General features: G+C 47.0%; 1 protein-coding gene across 1 annotated transcript; it reads left to right on the plus strand.

The window, feature by feature from the left end:
- Positions 1-2033: 2033 nt before the first annotated feature.
- LOC129385319 (kelch-like protein 10) lies at positions 2034-27762 on the plus strand. The gene is made up of 12 exons (XM_072289370.1): positions 2034-2470; positions 5104-5323; positions 7426-7575; positions 9130-9332; positions 11949-12027; positions 13667-13866; positions 15564-15732; positions 16907-17061; positions 18198-18376; positions 19977-20096; positions 26268-26393; positions 27577-27762. The coding sequence occupies exons 1-12, from the start codon at positions 2202-2204 to the stop codon at positions 27588-27590; spliced, it is 1884 nt and encodes a 627-aa protein (XP_072145471.1). The 5' UTR covers positions 2034-2201; the 3' UTR covers positions 27591-27762.
- The last annotated feature ends 73 nt before the right edge of the window (positions 27763-27835 follow it).

Raw genomic sequence — 27835 nt, forward strand, 5'->3', positions numbered from 1 at the left:
AAAAGAGAGGACGAGAGGGTGGCCTCCTCAGGACATACATGACACGACATTGACCCTGAACTGAGTCGCCATGCGTAAGGTGTACGTACTCCGTATTCTTGGCCTCACTTTTCAGAAAGACAGTGCCAGTTTCATCACTGTTCAGAAGTTTCAAGAGACCATTACGCAACTCACGCTCCTCTTGCAAAGCACGATCTGAAGGAGCTGGACCCGCTCAACTTAATACCAGCCCTGGTAATCAGCCAAGACACGTACTAGAGTCTCAAGAAGGGCGAGATGGACAAGCTGAACACTCTAATATGAAATGCCTACAAGATGACAATGGGGCTTTCCCCTACGATGCTGACACCAACGCTACTGAGTCTGAGCATCCATAACACTTAGAAGAACAAGAAAAGGTCCAGAAGACAAGTCAGACTGAGCAAACCAAGCTTAAGAGCAGGGGCAGGCAGGCACACGCTAAGAAGAGTGGGCTACGCAGTCGAAGGGGAATCCAACAGCAGTCAGTGGGTCCCTCTACCCCTGAGAGAGAAGATTGTGGCGGTCAGTGTCCTGAGAAACATGCACGCGGAACACGAGAAAATGAGGCAGCGAGAGCATGAGCTCTACTCGAGGCCCACGAAGGACCGAGAAGAGGAGCAGAAGTCGGATACACTGACGCCACAAAATGCAAGAACAGGGTGTCACGCGCTATCAGCGTTGTCAACGGTCAGAGAGAGTGAACGGCCAGCGGCCTCGGCGAACACTCGAGACATCGACACCGCGGGAGAAACGGGGTTAGTCTTGGCGGTAACGAACGGGAAAGTGAGAGCAAACAAAAACATCAGACACCCCGGATTCGTAAGCAGAACGTAAAAAATTCCAAACAGGTCACACTTCAATATAAGCTCTGGACATCTCGAAGAAACAAAAGTCTTCAAGACCGCCACATTCTCGCATGAGTTGCACTAGAACTGCACCTCTTGCTCTGCAGTCAATACCGCCTGCCATATGGCACGGGAGTGGGCGCAATCCATCAATACCACCCATCATCGGACCAACCGTCGAGGAGTGGAAGGCGCAGCTGACAGTCTCAAGCCCTGAAGACCACCACTGATTGGGGAAGACGGGTCAAGCTTTCGGCTCGAAGCCACGGCATACTGAACTATGGTCGCACCCACCGTAGAAGATTCTACCATCGGATCACTATTATAAATAATGTTTATACCTGCTCCTCTATAGCCTCTTATGAAAATCTTCTATCTGCTATATTATATTATTTCCATTCTTTCGCAAATTTCAGTACTATTTTTTTTTGTGCCTTTCCTATTGAATGTGTAGTTTCTTTCCTGTACTTTTTTCGCGCTGCAACCTGCCACCGGATTCACGGCCTATCCCCCTTTGTGGGTGCGTGCCATAACTGGGGATCATCATCATCATCATCATGATAAGAAGACAACACAATACACCGACAGCCCGTGTTACACTGCTGATGGGTACACTCATCTAATAAAAAAGCTGGAGGGCGGTGGGGGGGAGGTCAAGTTGATATCTCTATACTGACAAGCTGGTCATTTTGAACCACTGAAGACTTAGGGCACTATCACCATCAGCTAAGTCAGAAATGGCGAATGTCCCTGTGTGTGCGCGGCATGCGCATCTGCCCGCAAGTTTCCTTGGAAGGATTTAGCGCGAAATGAAACAAACCAAATTAAGCAAAAAAAAAACCTGCTGTTGTTTCCGCATCACGCAAGAACTTCAGTGTCGTCTTTACAAACTTCAGTCGCCCCGGAGTTAAGTTGTCCTGGTCTTCGGGCTTACCAGAAGAATTCATTAGCGTCTCGTACCCTATGTGGCACGAATCTTGAAAGGCACGACAGTAACGGGTCTCGAGAAACCGATGTAACTACAGAAACCCTGGTGTTATAGACCGCTTCTCATCTTCATGAGACTACAGTCGCAGTGACAGCAGCAACAACGAAAAAGAAGACGAGATTGACAGCAGCAACGAACTGCGTGCCACGCAGCGCGTGCAAAAAGCCGGTAGCGGGCCATTTAAACCCGCCAAGCCGCGGCACGTTGCTCAGTCGGCTCACGGTCGGAACGGCGTGCTGTTGCCTCTGGGCGCGCAGCTGGTGTGGCAGTGCGGCTATAGACAACACTTGCCTGTGGCCCGCTTCGCCGGCTTGCCCTGCGCATAGCTCCTTCGTGCTCTTCCCGAGATGTGCACCGCCTTTGAAGGCACAGCCAAGCACATGGACACGGGCGACGCTACCGGCAGGAGTGCTGACGGTTACGTGGTGACCGTTTCGTCCGAGGCGGCGCAACTCTTCCACGACGACGGCAGACCACGAGAGTTCGCCCCGGGAGCGGTTGCCAAGGCCATGGCAGGACTGCGAGACCAGAGGAAGATACGTCAGTACTGCGACGTTGTGTTCCGCACGGCCGACGGTGCGGATATCTGGGCACATCGGTTCGTACTGTCTGCCAAGTGAGTGTTCTTCTCTCGCTACTTTTCTCTGGTATGATTGTTGCGCTTACGTCTGTGCTGACGGGCCGGTCGGTCCTCAGTGGCCGCACAGTCGTTTACGAGTCGATCGGAGATGTGCGGCTCTAGCCGGCCGACTAGAGCCGCTCGCGTCCAGTTCCCGACGTACGCGGGTACAGTTCGTAGTCCGACTAGGTTTCATTGCATTACACGCCGAGCGGTTGGATCAAGTCCACTTTTCCATGCATTCGGAATTTCTCACCATGTCCCGAGGGAGCTCCCTTGGCTCTACCCGTTATCATTTGCATGAATCCTCTCACCACCAGAATTTCAACCAGACAGAAAGCCGATTCGCCACGACTTTGTCGTGTTCATGTGCCGTTTTGTGCGGGGACGGATAGTGCCAATTAGAACACTCTGCCGTATCTTCTCATTTTTCTCACCGGCTGCAATCTAGACTCGAAGCCGTTCACGTGCCGTTTTTCAAGCGCTCATGCTGGTCGACACCAACGTTTCCAAGTGCGATAAGTTTTGCACGGAACTCGATGACCTAACTTCCACCGGACGAGAGGAATCGACCCCACTTGGTCAAGTTAATGCAAACGGAGGAAGAGTTGGGTCAGAAAGGGATTTTTAGGTTGCTGCTAGTTCTAACGCTTCGATTCAAGAGAACGAGAAGAGAACAGCCTGCATTTCAATTAGCGCTATTCGTTCTTTCTATTCCCGCACAGTATGCGCCCATCACCATGACATAGCCTTTCTGACAGAACAGTCTATGTAGGAATCGCAGACCGTTACATAAATGAAGCGTACCAGAGATTGTCCATAATTTTGGGGTCAGTCCCCCGTACGCTTCCTTCATTCAACATTTTCCTGGGTTCTATTCATACTCTGGTAACCCTGAATAATAGTCACTGAACGATCATTGTGCTGAGCGCAACAATTGTTGGGACACACGCTCTGTCCTGTACGCCTGGCCTCTTTTCCCGACGATTTTCCTTAGCTCAATGGTCAATATGCAACGCTAACTAGCGCAACAGTCTACAGTCCTAATTGAAAAATCTACAGCACTCACTGCGTTATTGTAGTGTTCTTGTTGCTCGACTGGGCAGCCAATCAAAGCGCATTGCGTCGCAATTGTCAACGGTGGCCTGGCACCGCTTTCGGGAATACGTTCGCATTTGCGTGACGTAGCATTCGTTGCGGCGTCCGACCTGCAGACGGACATTCTACCCGCTCGCCTAAGTGAACATGTCGACTGAGACATAGAATGAGCGTAGGTACTACGAGCACATTTGCTTTTCATTCCCCCTCAATGTCCTCCTCTCCGAAGGAGTGGGACGGCACCAATGGCAGTGTCCCGGCTATGGCGCTACGTCACCTAGCTTCAACAGGTGGTGCCCCAATGCACGCCTCTGAGGGTAGCGCCCTCTAGAGACTAAATGATGATCCAAAAGGCTATGCTTTTGCTGATTGCACGAGGCGACAATGATATTGAGAGCCGGGAACACGTCATATACGTCGGGTGGGGGACACCAATACCGTGGTTCACACAGGCGCTGTGTGGTCGTTTCTTGAGTGTTTGTGTGCGTCAGAACGCATGTATTTGAGTGTGTTTTCTTGCACCGTGAAGGTAATACTAAAATGATATGCCGCACTGGCCTCGCTTGCCAGAACTCGACAAGAGCCCTTCGATACAGAAGCCGGGCTGACCACCAACCCACCACGCTTGTATGGAAATCGCCAAATTGATAGAGGAAGTAAGCCCACCAACATTCCGCAACAATGGTGTGTATGCTAGACTCGGTCAAAAATTTTCGGTCCGGCAAGCCTACTCGGCTCAGCAATTTAACATTTATGTAAGAAAGGTTACTCAGAAAATAGCATGGTTCGTTCGCTTTACTCACGGTAAGACGCTGACACAAAAAGACCACTTAAATGTCACACCCGTTTCAGTCAGTTAAGCCGGACAAGATATAGGCCAAGACGTAATCGTCATCGGCCTTGCGTGCGCTTGAGCATTTTTTGTCGGGAATGCTATGTCACGTGATTCGAGCATACTGTTTGTGAGGAGGGCGTGGAGAAGCTGTAGGCACCGAATGCCGCTACTATGGAGCAGTCTTTTGTCGCCTTAGATAGGAAGCACATAAGTGAGCCATGGGTTGCTTCTATTTAACAGCCAACCCTTCTACTGAAAGATGAAAATTCAGTTTCATTAAAGATCACCTTCAAAGAGCTTTAGCCACTGACAAATCAGACCTATGACACTTCGTTACAAAACTTGCTGTTTTAGAACGCATTGATTCAGTTGGTGGCGTATTATAGCCTGAACTGGCTGCGCCTCCAATAAAAACAAAATTTACCTGCTCATATACTCGCCACTTAAAAAGAACAGAATGCAGCAGCAGGCTCACCTCGACCCTGCAATATCAAGACTCGGAGCGCTGGAGCCAGAGCACAGAAAACAACTTCGTTGGGAACTGTGCGTGAGCATCAAGTTCACGCACACTTCAACGACATCAAGTAGACAAGATGAACTATTATAAAACAAAGGAAGTTCCCATAACTCTTTTTGCAGCGTGTGCACCCTATGCTAAATCACTGCGCTGTCGCTGTCGACCCTCCTCCTCGTGCAGGTTCTCGGGGTGCTACGCTCTCTTCACCCTCGCCAAAAAGGGCATGAGTCCGGACCAGACGCAGAAGGACGTGTGGACGCCGCCAATCCTGGTGGTGATGGAAGATTTGGACAGCGACATGATCGAGCTGCTCATCGACTTCGCCTACCACACTCCGCTGCACGAGCGCATCGGCCTGCACAACATCGGCAAGGTGCTCGACCTCGCTGAGAAGCTCAAGGTCAGTCGGGGGCTGCAGTGCTAGTGAAAGGGTCTCTTTAAATCTAATTTACACAAACTGGGCCGCAGAGGAGTGTTGTCGTTAGCAAGCATGAGCTCTATCCTGTTTGCAACCGTCGGTCAGACTTCTAGGGAGGTCGAGGTCACTAGTTTGAATTTGCACAGTTTGATGGCTGCATTCTCTTTAGTGTATCCGGTGTCTTTCGCAGCCCGGCCCTTTTGATAGGAGGTGACTCATTAACTCCAGTGTCTCGCACGTTGACTTACATAGACTCTCGCCCAGTCAATTGGTCATTTAGCTGCTCAGTCATTCAGTCGCGCGCACAGCCATTTAATCACTCAGTCGCTCACTTAGTTATTAACTACTCATTTGTTCACTTGGTCAGCCACGCAGTCACTTGATCAATGACACAGTAACTTGAACTATATCTCCCTGTTACACTACACTGTGATGAAGGAAATAAATAAATAAATAAATCAACACTGCGGTGTGATTTAATGTCTTCCTAGAAAAACGAGTATTAATTCAAGCCGTTCATGCTCCCGTGAATTGATGACGGTGATGATCACTAATTGTTTAATGGCACAAAGCCACCATGGAGGCTGTATTCGAATTCCGATGCTCCAAGCGGGAACAGAACAGTATGCCATAAAGGCATCCTTAGACTTCGAAGCAGATTTCGCAAACATTTTCGCTGAGTCTTAAATGGCAGAGATAGCAAAAAGGCGATACGACCAAACCACATCTCTGCAAGTAAAAGTTGGGTGGTGGGATACGACAACGCAGCCTCGTAAATTAAACTTCGAATTGGTCCGCACATTTTGCTAATCGGAGGCTTTTCCTGCCTTGCTTAAAAGAAAACTGCCAATAGATCGGTTGGTTGACAGGAATGATTGATCCTATGTGATATGGATCAACCAACTGCGGGGAATAGGCTATGATCTGTGCGGTAGCAGGAAGCAACTATTGTAAGGCAATAAAAACAACAGTAGATCTAAAGGAATAATAAAGCAGCTTGTACGCATTAATACATAATCCTATTTTTAAACCATTCAGTCACGTTGTCTCATCGTGTCCCTCCATAAATTGCGCCTTTGTCGAATTTAACAGGCTTTCGAAGAAGAAGAAGAAAGTGAATTGGTGTGTGATGCCCGTTGTCATGGTAAGTCCATTTCGGGCAAGTCCTGGAATATCAACCATTCGAGGCTGGACATTTCTAAGCGTACACTGCAGGCGGCAGTTTTAGTTGTAATATGCGAGCAAAACGACGGCGAGCAACTTTCAGTACCGGCGTGCGAGTATCCACATGAGGAGGCGTGCCTAGTGCTTTGCAAGCGACAGCCCCTATTCGAGTAATAGAAAGGACTCGCCGTGCTGGCTCGGAGGCTATAACGCTGTGGTGCTGAACACAAGGTCGACGGTTTGGTCCGCGGCCGCAGCAAACGCATTTCGACGAGGGGTAAAATGCTATAGCGCAGTGCGTTTGAACTCCCCTGCACGTTAACAAAATGCATGCGATCAAAATATATATCAAGTGCACCACTATGGTTTCCCTCGTAGATACACTGTTGCTTTGAAGTGTTAAAACCTGTGTGTGATTTCTTAAAACAAATCGATTGGAATGTATAGAAACCAAATGTCTACCCGTGGTAAACGTGAAGTAAAACATCCAATTGCATAAGAAAAATACATTAATATTCAGAATCATAGGTATGTATTCCTGGACAGCATTGAAAAACGCGTCAACACGTCACCATGACCGCGAAGCCGTTCATCGGCAAAGTATCGAAAGAGAATTCTATGCACTCCGTTTGACCAACAGTCACCCGTCTCCCCTTCTTCCTCGGCTTGAGCTCTTTCTATACCGTCATAGTTAGTGCAGCGTTATCTCGTAATATTTTCTGAAATGTTGGACAATACTTAGTGTAACGGAAACAGATGACTCTAGGTGCTCGAAATTCCAGTACAACAAAGAATTTTTATTCACTGCAGCTACGATATGCACTTTTCACAACGACCGTGTCGTCTGTTTCTCTAACCGCACACGTTTCGCTCGGCAAGTTTCATCAGAGTCAACACGTTTTGCTATTGCTACGGCGCAGATATTCCAAATACGGGATCACTGTCTGAGTACCCTCAAGAAGAACCTCGATCCGGAAAGCTGCATCAACATTTACCACCTGGCCTCTAGCCGTGGCTACGAGCATCTCGCAGGAGAAGCGTTTCGCTACTTGGTGCGGAACTTCGACGAGGTACAAACATGCAAGTGCTCCACGACCACAGAGCACATAACGTGCCTTTTGCATGTAATGTGCTCTATGCGACTACTATCCGATTATTCAAAGTCGAAGCTTCGAGATAACATTTTGATAGGAATGCTTATTGGCAACGCGGCCGAGCATCAGAATTTCAGCAATAAGTGCCAATCAGAATAATTTTTACGACGCTCACCTGATTTCATCTAATGCTTAAGGGATATGTAAGTGCAGAATGTGAGGGAGCTTTTGTTACAAAACTTGCTCCCTTGCACGGGCCTTAAAGAAATGCTCAGTACTGGCAGCGAAATGCATCGGCCTGTGCTTTGTAGCAGTTGGGCCATTTGTACAATTTTATAAGCACAACTTGCATTTTAGAGGGGCTGTAGAGTTTATAGTCATCATCAGCAGCAGTAGCCCATATTTATTTCCTCTGCAGGACGAAGGCTTCTCCGTGCGATCTCCAATTACCCTGTCTTGCGCTAGTTCATTCTAATTTCCACTTGCAAATTTCGTAATTCCCTCACCCCCACTCAGTTTAATGCCATCCTCGACTGCGCTTCCCTTTTCTTGGTGTCATTCTGTAACATTAATGGTGTACTGGTTATGCACACTACGGCCTGCCCAGCTGCTTAATGTCAATGAGAATATTGGCTATCCCCGTTTGCTTGCTGATCCACACCGCTCTCTTCCTGTCTCTTAACGTTACGCCCGAAATTTTTTCGTTCCGTCGTTCTTTGTGCGGTTCTTAACTTGTCCCCTCAGTTTTCTATGTTAACCTTCAAGTTTCTGCCTCATATCTTAGCACCGGCTGAATGCAATAAGTGTATACTTTTCTTTTCAACGACAGTGGTAAGCTCCCAGTCAGAATTTGGCAATGCCTGCCGTATGCACTCCAACCCACTTCTAATTTTCTGTAAATTTGCTTCTCATGATCAGGGTTCCCTGTGCATAAGTGAGCTAGATAAACATACTCCTGTACAGACGCTAGAAGCTGACTGGCGATCATGAATTGTTGTTCGCTTGCCAGGCTGTCGAACATATCTTCAGCATCTTAGACCCCACTCTTACATTTTCTCGGTTAAAGTCATAAATCATTTCTTCGTCCCCAGTGTTGCTGAACAGAACGATGGTATGTGGAAACCGAAGGTTGCTGAGATATTCGCCGTTGAGCCTTATTCCTAAGCCTTCCCAGTCTAATGACTTGAATACTTCTTCTGAGCATGCAATGAACAGCATTGGATAGATTTTGTCTCTTTGCCTCACCCCTTTCTTGGTAGGTAACTTTCTAATTTTCTTGTAAAGAACCAAGGTAGGTGCGGAATCTTTGTAGATATTTGCCGAGATATGCATGCGTACCTCCCGTACTCCTTGATTTCCTTCCTCATGATTGCTGGGTGTATAGTAAAAGGTCACAAATGTAATTATAAGCAGATTATACATGTCGCTTAGCTAATGCTCCTGTTCCCGTTGATATAAAAAGGCAGAACGTGAAGGCTTCTGCCGCCTTTGTTTGTCAACAGTCGAAGAGGGTGGCTGTACGCGATGCAGGTGTGGAAGAACACCACCCAGTTCCACGCACTGACGCCAGAGGAACTGCGCACCATCCTCGAAGATGACCACCTGTACGCTCCCAGCGAGGTGGAGGACACGTTCGGCGCCATACTCAAGTGGATCTCGGCCAACGTGGATGAGAGGAAGGCCTACCTTGCCAAATTCCTGCCACTCGTACGCTTCTCACGTTGCTCCGTCACGTGAGTGCAACCTCTTGACGTCACAAGGCGCACGTGAGCCCGTGCGTATCGAATTGTAGCGCTTATAATTTCATGTCATTTGATGAAACTGCCACCTAGAATAATTTCTCTGAGCATACGTATATATCGAAGCACGCAGGCGCAAAACGGTTTCGTGGGCGGAGCTTGTACTGAATGCTTTGCTTTGTCATGGACCTATAACAGGACAATAAGGACTTTCTTGAATTTTCTGGCGTTACCGTTAGAGAGGGAAAGGCGGTTCGAGTCCGTACTTGTTGAGGGAACTAAATACTGGGAATGCATGTCGGGGCGGTACCGTAAATGGTCAACATTTCAATGATCATTTCTTGAGAAAATAGTTGTAACGCACTGAACTGTACTGCAGCGAGTCATGAAACGTGACAGCTGTGAAACAAGCAACTTTTTTCCGCCACAGTGCTTTCTTGCAAAAGGGGACGACACATCAGCGTCAAGGGCAACTCTGGCGTTAGGATGTTAGGATATTGTCATTTTCAAATGGCATTGATAGACCTGACACCAGTATGGTGGTGTCAGGTTTTTTCCGCCACAGTGCTTTCTTGCAAAAGGGGACGACACATCAGCGTCAAGGGCAACTCTGGCGTTAGGATGTTAGGATATTGTCATTTTCAAATGGCATTGATAGACCTGACACCAGTATGGTGGTTCAGTTTGCTTAGAAATTCATCAATAATTTAGATAACCAATAAACGAAATACCGAAATCGAAACGCGTAGCTGTTTCGCGTGGCTTCACGATGAGTCGCTGACGTCAGGTCCTACACTATCATAATGGAAACAAGTAGAAAGCGTGCTAAATACGCTGTACACCTGACGCTAATGCCAAACAAGTGAAGCTGATGATGTCTTCTGACGACACAGGGAGCTTTTACAGATTTTTCGAACTAGACAGCGGCGATTTCAGCGACGATTTCAGCGACGGTGGCGATGTAGTCTCTGACGTAACCAACACAGGCTGGCCAGTAAAAAGTCATCAGTAGAGAAGGCAATGAATCTTTAAAATTAATTTTCGGGAAAACTAAATGACTTGCAGCCATATTGCTTGACACAGATAATGATAGGGCGAAAAAGAACGTATATTCAAAATTTTATAATGATCAGTGGACATCGAAAAATCGGCGGAGTTGCCTTTTAAAGGGACTCCGTTGCATTCCCTTTTCCGATAACCCCAGCAGAGGGTAGCCAGCGGGTCTACACTTCCTAACTTCCCTCTCTTTTCCTTTCTTTATCTCTCTATAATAGAATTTTCGCTCAACACACCATTTTTCCTTTTCCTATTGGCTTTTGACGTCCTCAAGAACAAAATTAAAAAGGAAGAAAAGAAAAGAGAAACAAGAACATCGTGAGTGATGCCGGTAGCGCCATCCGACGGCAAATGGGCTCAACCTGACCTCCGAAATTGTTCGGCGCCATGGACTGAACCCGGTGGCCACGGGGACACTTCAGAAAGAGACACGTTCCACACCGCTTCTACACTTAAGTGGATAGGACACGAGGGAAAAGCAGTTAGACTACAGCAAATTCGTGTAACCAGTTAGCGCGTTGCATTGACAGGAAAAGAAGAAAAACGCGCCGACTGTCTCCAAGGCTGTTTACCGCGAGTCGTCAACGCGTGGTGTCTCTGGAGACGCTGCAGCCCTCGAATGTCGCGCACAACATGATAAAGCTACCCGTACACGCAATGCGATGCCGCACAGTCTCACACGTGTAGATGCGGCTAAACATAAGCACAGAAACCAAATACCGGAAACGCGCCCGAAGGACACACACCGCCGTATATATTTTCACGGCGGGGAATGACACGGACAACCGAGACGCGACATTCTGCTTCGCGTGTGGCTTTTGAGAGCTCTCCGGAGAATTGGACTTGAGGCGCCGGTACTTCCGTGTTATATGTTAGATGTATACCACGGTGTCACAGTGGATGAATGCGCTAGAAAGCCTAACAAACTATTGCCGCCTTCTTGCAGACGAGGCAGCAAACGTTACGGTTTCGTGTTGGCTCCGATGTAAATCCAGGTGTCGACGTATGCTTCGATGTCGTAATCACTGGCGGATGTTGTCAAACGTATACTCTTTTTTACATGTCACCTGAAGCCGAAGACACCCTTTGCACATTTTGCAGGTAACGGTGACGATGCTTTAGATGCACGAAGCATGTGAACTGATTGGGCTTGCAAAAGTATGAAAGTATGAACTACTGTGGCGTACATTTTATTGAAACGTTTGACGCCATTTGACTAACGATAATAGGAAATAGTGCCTATCTTACAAGCCGGGCCTCCAAAATCGCTCGCCACGACAGACCAAACTCGGTAGCGCTGGTGATAACGAAGCCTTGCTTGAAATGCACCTACGTGTGAGGCGCAGTCAGTGTTTTAGCGGATGAAATCCCGTCTACTGTTCCGCATTTATTGCCGCCAGTTGTGAAATCACGTGATTAAAGCGCGCTTGCAAAGAGCCCAGCGGTAGCAGCCCAGCAAGTGTGTAGTCGTGATCGCTGAGCTTCAGTCGCCTACTGGTTTACGCCGCTTCGTACCCCTTCATTTTACCCAGCAGAGTTTACGTCTTGTTGCAGAGACTTCGAGAAAGTCATCGGCAACCCACAAGTCGTGGATGACGGAGACAGCCTGAAAGTGCTGAACGTGATCCGCCAGGTTAGCTGCTTTTTCTCATACATCGGCAAAAAAGTAAGCGCCGCGGTTGCTGGTTTCTGTCGTTCTTTCTTTTTTTTTTTTTTTGCTTATGGCTCTCTATGATTGCATTGGGCATGCATTTGGTGACGCTAGCAGCGCAGTAGATCTGAATTAATTGAATGCCCCATCTGTGACGTGTCACGTGACTATTTATTGCGGGAAAGTGTTTCTCATGATTTGTCAAACATTTCAGACTACTCTAAGCACCATCCAATACTGCCTGCTTGTACATTTCAGCATGTTCATGTGCCATGAGGTCTGGTCAGAGCTTCGCACACTACAGAAACTTACGGCAGCGTTTGCGCGAAGTAAAAAGATAATGCTTGCACTGTTAAGGACAGTGGCTCGCGCTGAGTCAGGAATACGTTGCCTATTGCAGATGACATTCCAGTCCTTGAGCTCGGTTATTCGGAGAAACGGACATTTCTTGCAACAGAAACCGAAAAACAGTCACATAAGCGAAAAATTTCACTAATCAACTTACTTACTTTCCGGCACATATTGCAACTAACGAATAGCAGCTGGTGAGCTCGGAAAGCGTATCCGTTTGGAACAAATTTCCAGAATGACACCCGTTTGGAGATCTGTGCCTTCAAACTCATCATAACAACGCACTTGTTGTTCCACGTACTTTATTTTAACAAAGCACTCTTTTATACACTGAAGCATAAATGTAACTGGAACGCACGTGTATTTCGTCCCACACTTTGGTAAATATCTCGAAACTGGTGGCCTCCTGGAAGTGCAAGTAAGCAGGTATTGCAAACTCGCCGGCTACAGTTCGTAAATTGCATAATGCGCGCGTAATTTAGAACTTACTTAGCCATTTTTTTGCTGATCAGTTTATTATGTGCTTCAATTTGTCTTACTAGTAACGTCCGCCTCTTCAGATAACCCGTGTATTGATTCGGTATGCACACGCTCAGAAATTTGTGGTCTCGCAAGGTCTCGCGCAGCGACAACCCTCCCATTCCCTGCGGCTGTTGCGTAAATGCGTGTAACCGTGTTGGTGGCGCCATCCCGTCACATCGAGCGCAATTAGAGCGCCCAATATTATTTGCCAGAAGCTCATTAGTTCGTGTAATCACACATTTATAATGCCCCTCGTATTTTATTTCGCCCGCAGAACAGCATACCACTTTCAGACGCTTTGTCTTTGACTAAACAGCTTAATCTTGCAGCCTTTTATCCAGCTGTCGTGTGATTTCTGATGTTACCATATTCACCAGTAACATCAGAAGAGTGCAGTGCGTATTCTTTATCCAAGCACAACATGGCTGCATTCGATTTGAACAAGAAATGTATAAGCAGACTATCATTGCTCACTAACTGTGTCCTTTTTACATAATCAAAATTAAGTTACTGTTAATTGAAATCAAAAATTAAAGAACTAGGCACCACACGATTGCGCTACCCATGAGACTCGTTAGGTCTACTACTCCGGTAACCCAGAATACGTAGGTGGACAAGCTAAATCTCGACTAGCATTCGTCAATTTGTACTGACTTAGCTTTTTTACCCTTGTCTGCTTTACAAGTGTTTCTGAATCGGCAGGTATAACTAATGGGACACATGTGTAAAAGTTAGTTTTTCCACGCAGACGCTCAACCAGCAGTCCATGGCGGTTGGCGTAGTGGCCGGCGTTGACCTATCCCCGAAGCTGTGGCTGACGCCTCGCGTGCCCAAGGACATCCTGTTTCTCTTCGGGGGCTGGACAGTGGGGGCAACCAACAACATGCTCACGTACAACTGCCGGGCAGCCAAGTGGCGCGTGATGGGGAATCAGTACACCTCGCCCAGGTAACGAATCCACTAAAGAAAAAAAGAAACTAAATTCTTTTCAGGTTGTTATCGCTCGGCGGCTTCGCAGAGTTTGTAGAGAAAGGCAACGCGCTAGAAAGAGTGACTACTGGCTGAGGGACGCCCACCAGTAGTACGTCGATACAAGTGACGCTGCTCTGTGTCGTTGAAAAAAACCACGACCTTGACGAACGCTTTTACATTCGCCTTATGCGATTATACCCATAATACACCCGTAAAATTACTTGCAATTAGAGGAGTCAGACGGCAAAATGGTTGCAAAGTAGTGACAGCGAACTGACAAGATAGCCAGGGCTGGGAAAAGATACTTTGCAAATGTATCGTGATTAGATTCAAGATACTACCGCCATTATTCTATCCTATATACGATACTTTCCATTTGTATATTAAGATACTTCGATACATTCACAAACTTATGTAATGTAGCAGCAAGCACCTATAGACAAGAATGTTTGCTTGGAAATTCGTTAACTCCGATCAACCTTGTTTCATTTGAAAGAATGCTAGTACCTCAAAATTCGTGTGCTTCTTGCTCAAATAATAATATTTTTGCTCCGAAAAAAATTATTGGGGTTGCTTTAGCTGCTTAACGTGAAAGCTCTTCATACGCTGTGCTGTCAGAGATTTTTGTTTGCCCCTTTTGTATTTCCACTGTGGAGTTGTACGTTGCCCGTAAACGTATTACCGTTTACGCAACACCGGATCGCCGGACGGGTGTACAGCAGCAACAACATTGGGAGCAACATTTTTCATGACGCATCCTGTATACTGAGAGCACATCAAGCTGCAAGGACTTTTCATATTCTACTTATCTGCTGGCTTAAAGCCTTCGTTATCGACATATTCATCAACGTGCAAGCGTTTTACGATCCTTCTTTTACGAGAAAGCATGTGCAGCACAAAAAAGGTTCATACGTATTGTGGTGGCACAAAGCGTCGGAGGATACCGCCACTATTCACACTACTGCCACTTATAGCTTAGGTTACCTGGTGATTTGTAACAGGAAGAAATTTAAGGGGGAGTTAAAAAACGAAACATATAGAAGTAAAATACAAAGGCGGTTCCGTATCGCACAATCGCAATGTATACGTAGAAACACGGTACATGCGGCACCACTAATAGCTGTGACATTTAAGCACGAAACATTGTCAGCTTGCATGTTATGGCCAGCAAATAGAAAATTCAGTGCCTGAGGAGATTCGGGTGGCTTATTGACAACAATATCAGCTTCAGAAGGGAAGTTCAGCCAATGTTTGTATTTTCACGCGATGATGTTCTGATAGCCCCCCAGTATATTGTACCTTAATAGACACGACACATTCTTTCGTACATACTAATACACGTCTTGCCAGAGGTATCATGTGACAGATAGAAGATACCCAAAGTGTATCTAAGAGAGTATCTAAGGTACATGTATCTCAGATACTGCCCAGCACTGAACTGAGAGCCTTGGAGATTATTTTCTTTGTTTTCCGTTGGTGGACTATTCTAGCCACATAAAACGGCGGAAAGAGTGCGAGGGACATTACGTTGACAATAAATGCCATATAGCCATATAGCTACATGACATACTAAGTAGATTACATTGATGAAATATTTAGGCAACATAGCCATTCTTCGAAAAGCTGTTGGCGGTACAAGGCGTTTAAAAGGTGTTCGCCGACGTTCGCCGCAGGGCGTACCATGGAGCGGCGGTGATCAACCAGTGTATCTACTTCGTGGGCGGCTTCAACGGCCGCGAGTGCTACCACTCGGTCGTCTGCTTCGAGGTGCCTCTCGCGAAATGGAGCGCCAGGGCTAATATGGCGTACGCACGCTGCTACGTCAGCGTCGCCGTTCTCCAGGCAAGCACGGACAAGGAAAGGCAGCCATGGGGAAAGGCCTCAAAAGCTGTACATTCGGCGCGAGGCTTCGCGAAGTGTAGCTTTAGCTCTATCCGCGTATGCGTAGTGCTGGATCTTCGCTAGACCGGAAGTTCTTGGCTCTTGGTTATTCATGGTTGTGTAACAGCACCGTGTAGAATGAAAAATGAAACAGAGACATCTACAGCAACACCGTGGCGGCCTGGGCTAGTCGGTACATACCTGACAGGCGAACAGCGACAAAGAAGGGGAACAAGCACCAGCGATGATGTGTGTTCCCCTTCTTGTCCCTCATCTTTTGGCGCTGTTCCCCTATGGACATCTACAGCACTGTGTTGCTTGTTTATCACGTCACTTGTTTTGCGGTTATTATTAGACAGGAAGCGCGCAGTCTTCCACCACGTGCTAGGCACCGGGGGAGAGGGGAGGGTGCGTCCTACTCCTGCGGCAGCTGCGTATGGCGCACCTAAACGCTGCCAAGTGAGCCCTATATTTAAAGCGATCTGGATTCTAGGTGCGCCGAGGCCTCGTAGCTTCCTGTGCTCTGTGTTCTCGCTGCTTATGTGGAGTCGAAGCGAGAGGCAGCACGGATGTCAATTCGCTCACTGCTGCTGCCACTCTTCCTCCCGCCAGTGTTTTGACAGCGACTGTCCGCGCTTATCTAGTGTGGTGTGTTTATGTTTGCGTGTGCGCTTGACACCATGCTTGCTTGCTAATTTAGTTAGTAAGCGAATGTTTACGAGTTTATACGGCCGATAAATCTACTATCCTTGCTTGATATTGCTGTCTACTAATTTGCTATCGCAATCGATGCTTCGCCTTTCGGGCGAAACGTGACTTTTTTTTTTTAGATTTGTTGATTATTGCATTTGATTTGACTTTAAATCGGCAGGGATACATTAGGCGGGACACTGAATTGAGGGGTAACTGTGCAGATTGTAGATTGATAGAGTTATGAAATGCACGGGAGCGGATATACGCATACAGTTTCCGCTAGAAAAAAATCTCGCCAAGTTTGCTCCTCCTCTATGCTAGTTCATTCCCGTAGTGCATGCTGCGTCATATGCAGCTTATTGTGTAGTTGCGCGCCCCACCGCTAGGGGTACCGTAGGGATCCTCTACGGGCGGTCGTTAACCCGCTCTCCTGTATTCGCAGGGTCAGATCTACGCCATGGGAGGTTTTGATGGACGTGTTCGCACCAACACGGTGGAGCGGTACGACGTCAAGGCAAACCAGTGGTCCATGGTGGCTAACATGAACGTCGTCCGTAGTGACGCCAGCGCTGCGGCAGCTGGAGGGCGAATCTACATGTGAGGTCGTTTTCGGATCCACTCTATTCCAAATCGGTTTTTGGAGAGTGAACATAGCGGCCTGTATAGATGTCTGCGGCTGTCGGCTGAAATTTCTTGATCGACTTGATCGGCGAAAAATGTGTGGGATCTCAACCGTGCTCTTGGGACAAAGGAACGACAAAAGAGTGGTGCAAACAATTCAAAGGGAACTTATTTGCCTTTCATACACTAATGCCTTTTGTGAATGCCTGATAGCCAAATTACTACCCATAGAACGTGTCGATGGGGGCGCGACAATTCGAGCAAGTGTAACTCGCCGCGACCGGATAGCGAGCGAATATGTTCGCTCCCATGCGGGACACCAACGCGTAATCATTCGCGTGTATGGTCGCGCGAACCGTGTCGCGTTCGAACGAAGGCGTTCGTCAATCCTGGTAGGGTCTCGCGAAGCGTCTCGACGCATGCGCGAAACATCCACGCCACTCGCCGAACCCAAGTCAAAGAGGAAAAGACTAATCCCTTTTGCGTCCGATTAACCGCGCCGTTAAGTGGCATTTGCAGCACAACACTTGCGCCATCTCGCATACCGATCTGCAACCACACTGCCCACCACCAGCGCTTAGCTACCTTGCGAAGCCGGGTTACAGGAGACACGAGTGTCGTGCGGGGAAAGCAACATCGGGGACGCGTGAGAGTCGAGTGTCCCCACCGGTGATTACGATGACGGCAATGATGATGATTAATGACATCTGGCTAACCAGAAATCGTCCCACAACTTGCAAAAGCTGATTAGGTTCTGGTATTCTTAATTTAGCCTTCCCTTTCGTGCATAACGTCCGGACATTTTACAGAGTAGCTCTGTTACACTGTCACAGTATCCACCTACTGATAAGTGTTGTATAGTAGTTACTTTGTTCAAGAAATTGATTTCAAGCAATAGCGGGGGAATGTAAATGAATTATCCGTGAGGGCTAGGAGACGGCCGATATACTCGTGGCTCGAAAATGCACGAGGGATGGCTATGAATCACGCAGAACGGGGCTAATTAACGATTCCCAAAGATCCCAAAGACAGTGCACTTCATTATTGCAGTACACCTAATTGCAGTGCACTGAATTATGAAAGTGGTAATGGCGGCACTTATACTCACGCAGCGTGGGAGGCTTCACGGGTCGCGAGGTCCTGGACTCCGTAGAGTGCTACGATCCGTCTACCAATGTCTGGACCCGGGTGCTGACCATGTCCTCGCCCCGCAGTGGCGTCAAAGTGATCGCGCACAAGGACACACTGTACATCATGGGCGGATACAACGGCATCGCGCGGCTATCATCCAGTATGCTTCTTTTTTATGTAACTATGAGGATGGTATTTATCAGGCCTGACGATATGCATGTCGGGTTGTCGAACGTGTTGCAACATGATGCGGGGCAGGGTGCCTTGCTTCCTTGTTGTTGCACTCCACAAAGTTGGCATCATACAAGCTGTACTTGGTGCCAGTTACTGTTAATTATCCTTGATTAGGTCAAACGAGCAACTGTAGTTGGCACCTTTCTAGGGCTTTCTGGGCCATGAGTGATTCAGTATTTTCTTATTGGCTACTATAATAAAGGGCTATAAAGCACTTTTTTATAGTAATAATAATGATAATAATGACGATAATAATAATAATAATAATAATAATAATAATGATAATAATAATAATAATAATAATAATAATAATAATAATAATAGTGATAATAATTCTGTACTACGACATGCCTCACAGTGAGATCGTGGTATGGCTCGTGAAACCCCGAAGTTTAGGAAAAAGATGACATTTTATGAAGCTGCATAACTTGGCTTGAAATTCTACTTTAGTGCACCTAAAAAAAATCATCTAGCCTCTATTCGTAAATTACGCTACTGTGAGAGTTGAAAATTGGTGCTCTCAACGTCGGAGTACACTCGGAGGTTGCTGCCAGCCGCACGTCTTATTGAGAGGAGAGGGCGCAGAGCGGCGCCTATTGGTTGGCGCTGGTGATAATGTGACGTGGAATTTTTTGAAAGAGTTTTGCAGGAAATTGTGGGCTGCGTCGCCTCCTATATTTCGTTTTTTTTGCACCTTCTCTGATATAACGAGCGTCCTCTGACGATGGGAGCGACAATGCAGCTTGTCATGTAGCGAGTTATGTGGCGAGTTAGGTAGATTGATAGAAGTCTTCCATGGTTTCCTAAGTTCTAGGGTTCTATGCGCCAAACCACGATATCATTATGAGACAAGCCGTAGTGTTGGATTCGAGATCAGTTTGGACCAACAGGGGTTCGTTAACGTGCTCCATATGCAGGGTAAGCGGGTGCTTTAGCGGGATTTCATCACGCGAGCTCGTGCTTTGTAGAGCAATGCCACTAAGCCACCGTGGCGGATTGTTCTCGTTACTAAAGACCAATCTTGGTAAGTAAACCGAATATAGGGATCATAGCCGCCTCGATCACTAGGTTTTCTTCTTTAACAAAGCCCCGTCAAATTCATATACTATGGTAAGCGACAAGTGAATATTTCAGTAGAGACTGGGTTGTGGCCTCCGAGGGGTTTAAATGCTGTGGTCGGTGGGTGGTGCAGGGGAGGGTACCATGAAGTGGTGATGAAGGAAAAGTGCATCCGCCGAGAGTAGATAGGCTAGAGGAGAGGCTGTTTCACCGGCCTATTGGTTGCTGCCAACAATTACGTCTAGTTAGAGGGGAGAGGTGCAGAATGGCGCCGATTGGTTGGCGCTCTTAGGTGGATTATGCAGTAACTCAACAGCGGAGACACCATTCTTGCACACTTTCGAGCAGTGCGTTGCATGTGTATGATTCTTGTAACTCTGCGTGTCCTGAAACATAATGGAAACTTGGCTTCAACAAGATAAAAGCATTCTGACTTGTTCCTCCAACTTTTAATTCACGCTTTTCAGTGGAGCAACTCGACGTGAGGAAATCTCGCTTCTTAGAGTTGCCCAGTATGCCCCACGCGAAGAGCAACTTTGCCGCCGTCGTGCTGGAAGGATCTATCTACACCGTTGGAGGATTCAATGGTAAGGCAGGTGAACGGCGTCCCAACCAATTATTGGTAATAGCTCAATAGGCCGTACCAGAAATTATTCGTTGTTCCCACTTAAGCCTCAAGAAGTCGATATAATGGCGCCTCTGCGTACTAGATAAAGAGGAACAGTTACGCTGTCGCGCGCTGTGCTCTAGGGTCAACGTTTATTTTTGTGACGTGCAGAAAAGAATGGCTCTTGAATACGGGCTTATCACGTGCCAAAGCCACGATCATATTATGAGGTACGCCTTAGTGTATTCAATTTTACAATCTGAGTTGCTTTGATGTGCACCGAATTCCAAGTACACGAGCATTCTTGGAAAATGGGCTAAGTGGGCGAGTTTGCGTGTAGATTAACCGTTTAGGAAAGCGAAGACGGCTGGTGAACGCGCCAGCTAGAGCACTGCGTCCTTTCCGTCGGCGCAACTGCCATCGAAGGTCGGAGCAGGGTCCTTCAATGCTTCTCTTCTGGTCAGTAAACTTCGTCGAAAGTTTCAGATATGGAGAGGAGGTGGCCTCAGAGGCGCTGACGATAGTTCAAGGGCGTTAATCTGCCACTCTGCGATGGCCAGGCTGCGTGGTTTCACCAGGAAAGGGGTCTCTCTCCCATTTTTTTTTCTGCATGTTCCAAACTCGACATGAACCGGAGGTTTGTTTACTGTGCGAGGCGTTTGTGCTTAAATTATACACGGCAGTGCTGTATGATAGACGTGCACCCACCTCTGTTCTTCCTTCCCCTTCCTCCTCCCCCTCCCCCGTCCTCAACTCGCATTCCTCACACTACATGTTTCCATCATCTATATATTTATTTACCCTATTCTCAAGTTGCTAAGTTAGCGGAGTTGGTTTAGTCAGTTATTTACGGTTTAACTAAAATAATTATGTAGATAGATTACTCAGTACTTGTACTTTTGTAAATATTTAGTTGGTTAATTAGTTCGATATTTGTTAATTGGTTATAAGTTAGTTTAGTTAGTTGACCGATACGATGCCACTGGATGACGCTGTTCTTTCGGCTTAGACAATAGGTAAGACTTTAAAAAATTCTCGTAATGGCGTCTGCTATGAGCTTAGATCGCTCACGCTGCAGCGATCAAGCGATGATATAGCAGAGAATTCAGTTTGAACCAACTAGCCTGCGAAAAATATTTTCATCTAACCCATAAATTACGCATTGAAGAACGTCCGTTTGGCTTCCGTCGGACAAGATAGACGGAAATGGATGGCATGCTTGCAACGGCAAGGGGCGGCGTTGCTCTTCACGGCGGTATTATGAGACGCTTAGAAGCTTCCAGACTTGAGCGGCTGCCTGGTGTGGTGTGCCTCACTAAGATGTCACCCTCACCCAACGTATTGTCAAAGCACCGTTTGAGGAGGACAAATGCAACGCTAAATGGGACATTGTGTGTATGTGACTACGCTTACATATGTTGCATGCAACTGTAATAGTCGCTATGGAGAGTTGTACTTCTGAACCATGTTTCCACTGATCCTATTTTTGTATATTCTTTGCATTTATTTGTGATTATTTGTATTATGCTAACCTGCGTGGTAGTCGGACTTCATCATCATCATCATCATCATCATCAGCCTAGTTACGCCCACTGCAGGGCAAAGGCCTCTCCCATACTTCTCCAACTGCCCCGGTCATGTACTAATTGTGGCCATGTTGTCCCTGCAAACGTCTTAATGTCATCTGCCCACCTAACTTTCTGCCGCCCCCTGCTACGCTTCCCTTCTCTTGGAATCCAGTCCGTAGCTCTAAGTGACCATCGGTTATCTTCCCTCCTCATTACATGTCCGGCCCATGCCCATTTCTTTTTCTTGATTTCAACTAAGATGTCGTTTACCCGCGTTTGTTGCCTCACCCAATCTGCTCTTTTCTTATCCCTTAACGTTACACCCATCATTCTTCTTTCCATAGCTCGTTGCGTCGTTCTCAATTTCAGCAGAACCCTTTTCGTAAGCCTCCAGGTTTCTGCCCCATATGTGAGTACTGGTAGCACACAGCTGTTGTACACTTTCCTTTTGAGGGATAGTGGCAACCTACTGTTCATGATTTGAGAATGCCTGCCAAACGCACCCCAACCCATTCTTATTCTTCTGGTTATTTCAGTCTCATGATCCGGATCCGTGGTCACTACCTGCCCTAAGTAGATGTATTCCCTTACCACTTCCAGTGTTTCGCTACCTATCGTAAACTGCTGTTCTCTTCCGAGACTGTTAAACAGTACTTTAGTTTTCTGCAGATTAATTTTCAGACCCACCCTTCTGCTTTGTCTCTCCAGGTCAGTGAGCATGCATTGCAATTGGTCTCCTGAGTTACTAAGCAAGGCAATATCATCAGCGAATCGCAGGTTGCTAAGGTATTCTCCATCAACTTTTATCCCCAATTCTTCCCACTCCAGGCCTCTGAATACCTCCTGTAAACATGCTGTGAATAGCATTGGAGATATCGTATCTCCCTGTCTGACGCCTTTCTTTATAGGGATTTTGTTGCTTTCTTTGTGGAGGACTACGGTGGCTGTGGAGCCGCTATAGATATCTTCCAGTATTTTTACATATGGCTCATCTACACCCTGATTCCGTAATGCCTCCATGACTGCTGAGGTTTCGACTGAATCAAACGCTTTCTCGTAATCAATGAAAGCTATATATAAGGGTTGGTTATATTCTGCACATTTCTCTATCACTTGATTGATAGTGTGAATATGGTCTATTGTTGAGTAGCCTTTACGGAATCCTGCCTGGTCCTTTGGTTGACAGAAGTCTAAGGTGTTCCTGATTCTATTTGCGATTACCTTAGTAAATACTTTGTAGGCAACGGACAGTAAGCTGATCGGTCTATAATTTTTCAAGTCTTTGGCGTCCCCTTTCTTATGGATTAGGATTATGTTAGCGTTCTTCCAAGATTCCGGTACGCTCGAGGTTATGAGGCATTGCGTATACAGGGTGGCCAGTTTCTCTAGAACAATCTGACCACCATCCTTCAACAAATCTGCTGTTACCTGATCCTCCCCAGCTGCCTTCCCCCTTTGCATAGCTCCTAAGGCTTTCTTTACTTCTTCTGGCGTTACCTGTGGGATTTCGAATTCCTCTAGGCTATTCTCTCTTCCACTATCGTCGTGGGTGCCACTGGTACTGTATAAATCTCTATAGAACTCCTCAGCCACTTGAACTATCTCGTCCATATTAGTAACGATATTGCCGGCTTTGTCTCTTAACGCACACATCTGATTCTTGCCTATTCCTAGTTTCTTCTTCACTGTTTTTAGGCTTCCTCCTTTCCTGAGAGCCTGTTCAATTCTATCCATATTATAGTTCCTGATGTCCGCTGTCTTACGCTTGTTGATTAACTTAGAAAGTTCTGCCAGTTCTATTCTAGCTGTAGGATTAGAGGCTTTCATACATTGGCGTTTCTTGATCAGATCTTTCGTCTCCTGCGATAGCTTACTGGTTTCCTGCCTAACGGCGTTACCACCGACTTCTATTGCGCACTCCTTGATGATGCCCATGAGATTGTCGTTCATTGCTTCAACACTAAGGTCCTCTTCCTGAGTTAAAGCCGAATACCTGTTCTGTAGTTTGATCCGGAATTCCTCTAGTTTCCCTCTTACAGCTAACTCATTGATTGGCTTCTTGTGTACCAGTTTCTTTCGTTCCCTCCTCAAGTCTAGGCTAATTCGAGTTCTTACCATCCTGTGGTCACTGCAGCGTACCTTGCCGAGCACGTCTACATCTTGAATGATGCCAGGGTTCGCGCAGAGTATGAAGTCGATTTCATTTCTAGTCTCACCATTCGGGCTCCTCCACGTCCACTTTCGGCTAACCCGCTTGCGGAAAAAGGTATTCATTATACGCATATTATTCTGTTCTGCAAACTCTACTAATAATTCTCCTCTGCTATTCCTAGAGCCTATGCCATATTCCCCCACTGACTTGTCTCCAGCCTGCTTCTTGCCTACCCTGGCATTGAAGTCGCCCATCAGTATAGTGTATTTTGTTTTGACTTTACCCATCGCCGATTCTACGTCTTCATAAAAGCTTTCGACTTCCTGGTCATCATGACTAGATGTAGGAGCGTAGACCTGTACAACCTTCATTTTGCACCTCTTGTTAAGTTTCACAACAAGACATGCCACCCTCTCGTTAATGCTAAAGAATTCCTGTATGTTACCAGCTATTTCCTTATTAATCAGGAATCCGACTCCTAGTTCTCGTCTCTCCGCTAAGCCCCGGTAACACAGTACATGCCCGGTTTTTAGCACTGTATATGCTTCTTTTGTCCTCCTAACCTCACTGAGTCCTATTATATCCCATTTACTACCCTCTAATTCCTCCAATAACACTGCTAGACTCGCCTCACTAGATAGCGTTCTAACGTTAAACGTTGCCAGGTTCAGATTCCAATGGCGGCCTGTCCGGAGCCAGGTATTCTTAGCACCCTCTGCAGCGTCACAGATCTGACCGCCGCCGTGGTCAGTTGCTTCGCGGCTGCTGGGGACTGAGGGCCGGGGTTCGATTGTTGTATTCATATAGGAGGTTGTGGCCAAGTACTGCACCAGGGTGGCCAATCCTGCTCTGGTGAGAGAGTGCGTTACCGGTTCTGGTCACCGGGATCAGGCCGCACTCCAGGCCTGTTTGTGCAATTTTCTCAACACACGGTTTTTTTTTTTTTTTGTATTTTCCGGTGGAGAATAGCGCGGCACCGGGATTTGAATCACGGTCCTCTTGCACTGGAGACGGATACTCTACCGTCCCCGTAGGAGTTATATTAAAAATTAATTTATGGGGTTTTACGTGACAAAACCACTTTCTGATTATGCACGCCGTAGTGGAGGACTCCGAAAATTTCGACCACCTGGGGTTCTTTAACGTGCACTTAATTCTAAGTACACGGGTGTTTTCGCATTTCGCCCCCATCGAAATGCGGCCGCCGTGGTCGGGGTCCGATCCCGCGACCTCGTGCTCAGCAGTCTAACACCATAACCACTGAGCAACCACGGCGGGTCCCGCAGGAGTTGTACGCCTCATTTAACCTACAGTGGTGCCCTACTTGGTCAGTCAAGGTGGACCAATCTGAGCTCGGTTATACCGCATGGATGGCACTCGGCTAGAGAACCTCGTATTTATGACCTGCACATGTGAGGCCTTACATATTTGAAGATATATATCTATTTTTTTTTTTTTTTTTTTTTTTTTTTTTTTTTTAGGAGGGTTCCCGTACAGTGATAAAATAAAGGAAAAGACATTAAAAGAAAGAAAAAAAAAGAAAGAAAAAGGGGCGGAAAAAAAAAACGGAACATAACAGGTGATTTGAACTCGTGACCCTTCGATGTTGCCCGGAAAGATAGCTCAGTCGGTTGGTTCGTCAGGCCCCAGGCTACTTTCAAGCGCCACAGCTCCTCCTCTGAGCCTCACACTTACGTGGAAAGAGACTCATGTTGTCCGCGATAGTCGGTTTTGGAAGGCATACTTTCTAGGAAAAATGGCCGCTCAAGGAGAAGAGCGAACTCGAGCGGCTTTAGAGGCTAGGAAAACTGCCTTAAAATATTTAGACTTGAGGGAAAGCTTCGTTAACAAACTATAACACGGCAATCAGCACTCGAATACGACGAGAGAAATTACTGAGACGTGGAAAATTCCCTTGAAAAAAATCTGGTTTGCTAGACAAATGCTCGTATGTATTGGACCTGTGTTCTAAATAAAATGACTAAAAGTAATTTTGTATGTCGCCCGACGAAACTGGTAGATTTTAAAGTAGCACGAGTCAAATGGCAGATGAAACCTTCCAGGGATGTACTTTATTGAAGACAACAAAAGCACGCGTATATTCTGCGACTTCGGATCATAGTGAGACGGACAGATTGACGGACATGCGGACACAGGAAACCTACTTACGCGCTCGTAGCTGATATCGCAGTAAACACAATGGTGCCCAATCTGCACGATACCTGATGCGTGGACGTTTGGCGCGACGCCGTTTCACGCGCGGGATGATATCCGGGGCACAATTGACATGCTGTGACATGCTGAGTTGTTTGTGGTGAACGATTTTTTTTTGTGAGACAGGTTGTTTTGCAGTGCTCACGGATAGTTTACCCATTCTCGATAGCGCCTCGATTCGTGTTTGCGTCCCACCTCCCTCCTCACCCTCTGACAGGACTGACGACTGTGCCGCTGGTTGAGCGCTACGACATAGCCACCCAGAACTGGTACACGGCTCCAGAGATCGCCATGAACTGCAGTGCGTCCGCGGCCTGCATCGTTCACGACGTCGCCAACCCTGGTATGTGTCGTCCGATGTCACGGCAACAATCAACACCCCTTGTTGTGTGTGTGAGAAAAGTTTTGTGGGCTGACAATATTACGTGAGGTGTAACTGGGAAGCTGGTAACCGAGTCTATAGCTATAGAGCAGCGGCGTTGAAAGCGGACGAGTGCCACGACAACAGCTACTAAAGGCGACGATGGCGGCAAGATGACCTACGCGTCAAGAACACCCGATTGAAGGCGTCGCAAACGCGTTTTGAGGCGCTGATGATGCAGCTCACGCGCGTGGAAGTCCTGTATTCATGGTCGCTATTTTACGCCTCGTCTAGCTTACGCTGCAATCTATCCCGTCATGTGATATGTTTCGTGCGTTCACCGCGTAACGCCTACATCTCCTAGATAGCACAAGGCCGGCGCACTCCAATTCCTGACGTCATTGCTTTACCTTGCTCGACTGCCGTAGAATCTAACGGGGATGCTCGCAAGTTAGCCGCGGCGATTTTGAGGTCACCGCTTTTTGACACGCTGGGCTTAGCAATGGAAATTTCGGTCCAAGTAGCACGATGTCATAAAACACGAGTGCACAAGCCTGCTGTGTAGGAGGCGCCGGGAAGGCCAATTAGCTCTTTTAGACACATGTAATGCCGCGCGAGAACTTTGCGGACGTCGTGTAGATGCTGCGATGGGGCGCTCGGGAATTGCAGCGCTCTTCTGTCGCCGCCTCCTGTTCCTGTGGCGGCTGCGTTAGAAAACGCGCAGAGCTGGTAAATGTTAGTTTTTTTTTTTTAATTTCATTTTATTCACTTCCTTGTCACATTTTTTTTTTTTGTTAAGCACTACCTAAGCAGACGAATGCAGACAATGATGCTACAGAATGCACATATGACAATCGGTTTACGTGGTATATCACCCATAGTGCGCCCCACAGGCGTGCTCAGTAGCGGCTTCGTTCTCTAAAGAAACTGTCTACGAAAAACTTGCTGCCTAAATATCCTGACTACAATAAAAACTACGCCTTGAAACGCATGATTTTTTTTAATAGAGCAAAGCTTTCTAGAAGTGTTACGCTGTTTGCTTGCATTGGAAATCAACGTTGATGGTTTCTGTGCAATTCTTTCCTCTAATTCTGTTTTCCGTCTCAAGCACCACATACTCTTTCTTGTCTGCTTTCCTTTTCCTCTCTTATTCTTTTCCCTGTAGCCTTATGGATATAGGCCTCCACCACGTCTCAATCACGCCGCACGGAACACCTCGACGAACCCTGACGACCGGCGAGAATGCCGTCGTCTTCCCACTAACGCCAGCGTCGGAAGGAAGAATCGAAGAAAGCCTGCATGAAAATATGAAAGCGAGAAAAAAAAGTACAGTGTCATCAATAAAAAAGAAAGTGCCTTCACTTCTTTTCACACACTGCTCGTATTAGGCAGCGAAAAGGAATTCCAGTAGAAATGATCTTAGC

This window comes from Dermacentor andersoni, chromosome 7, assembly GCF_023375885.2.
Source record: "Dermacentor andersoni chromosome 7, qqDerAnde1_hic_scaffold, whole genome shotgun sequence".
Lineage (NCBI taxonomy): Eukaryota > Metazoa > Arthropoda > Arachnida > Ixodida > Ixodidae > Dermacentor > Dermacentor andersoni.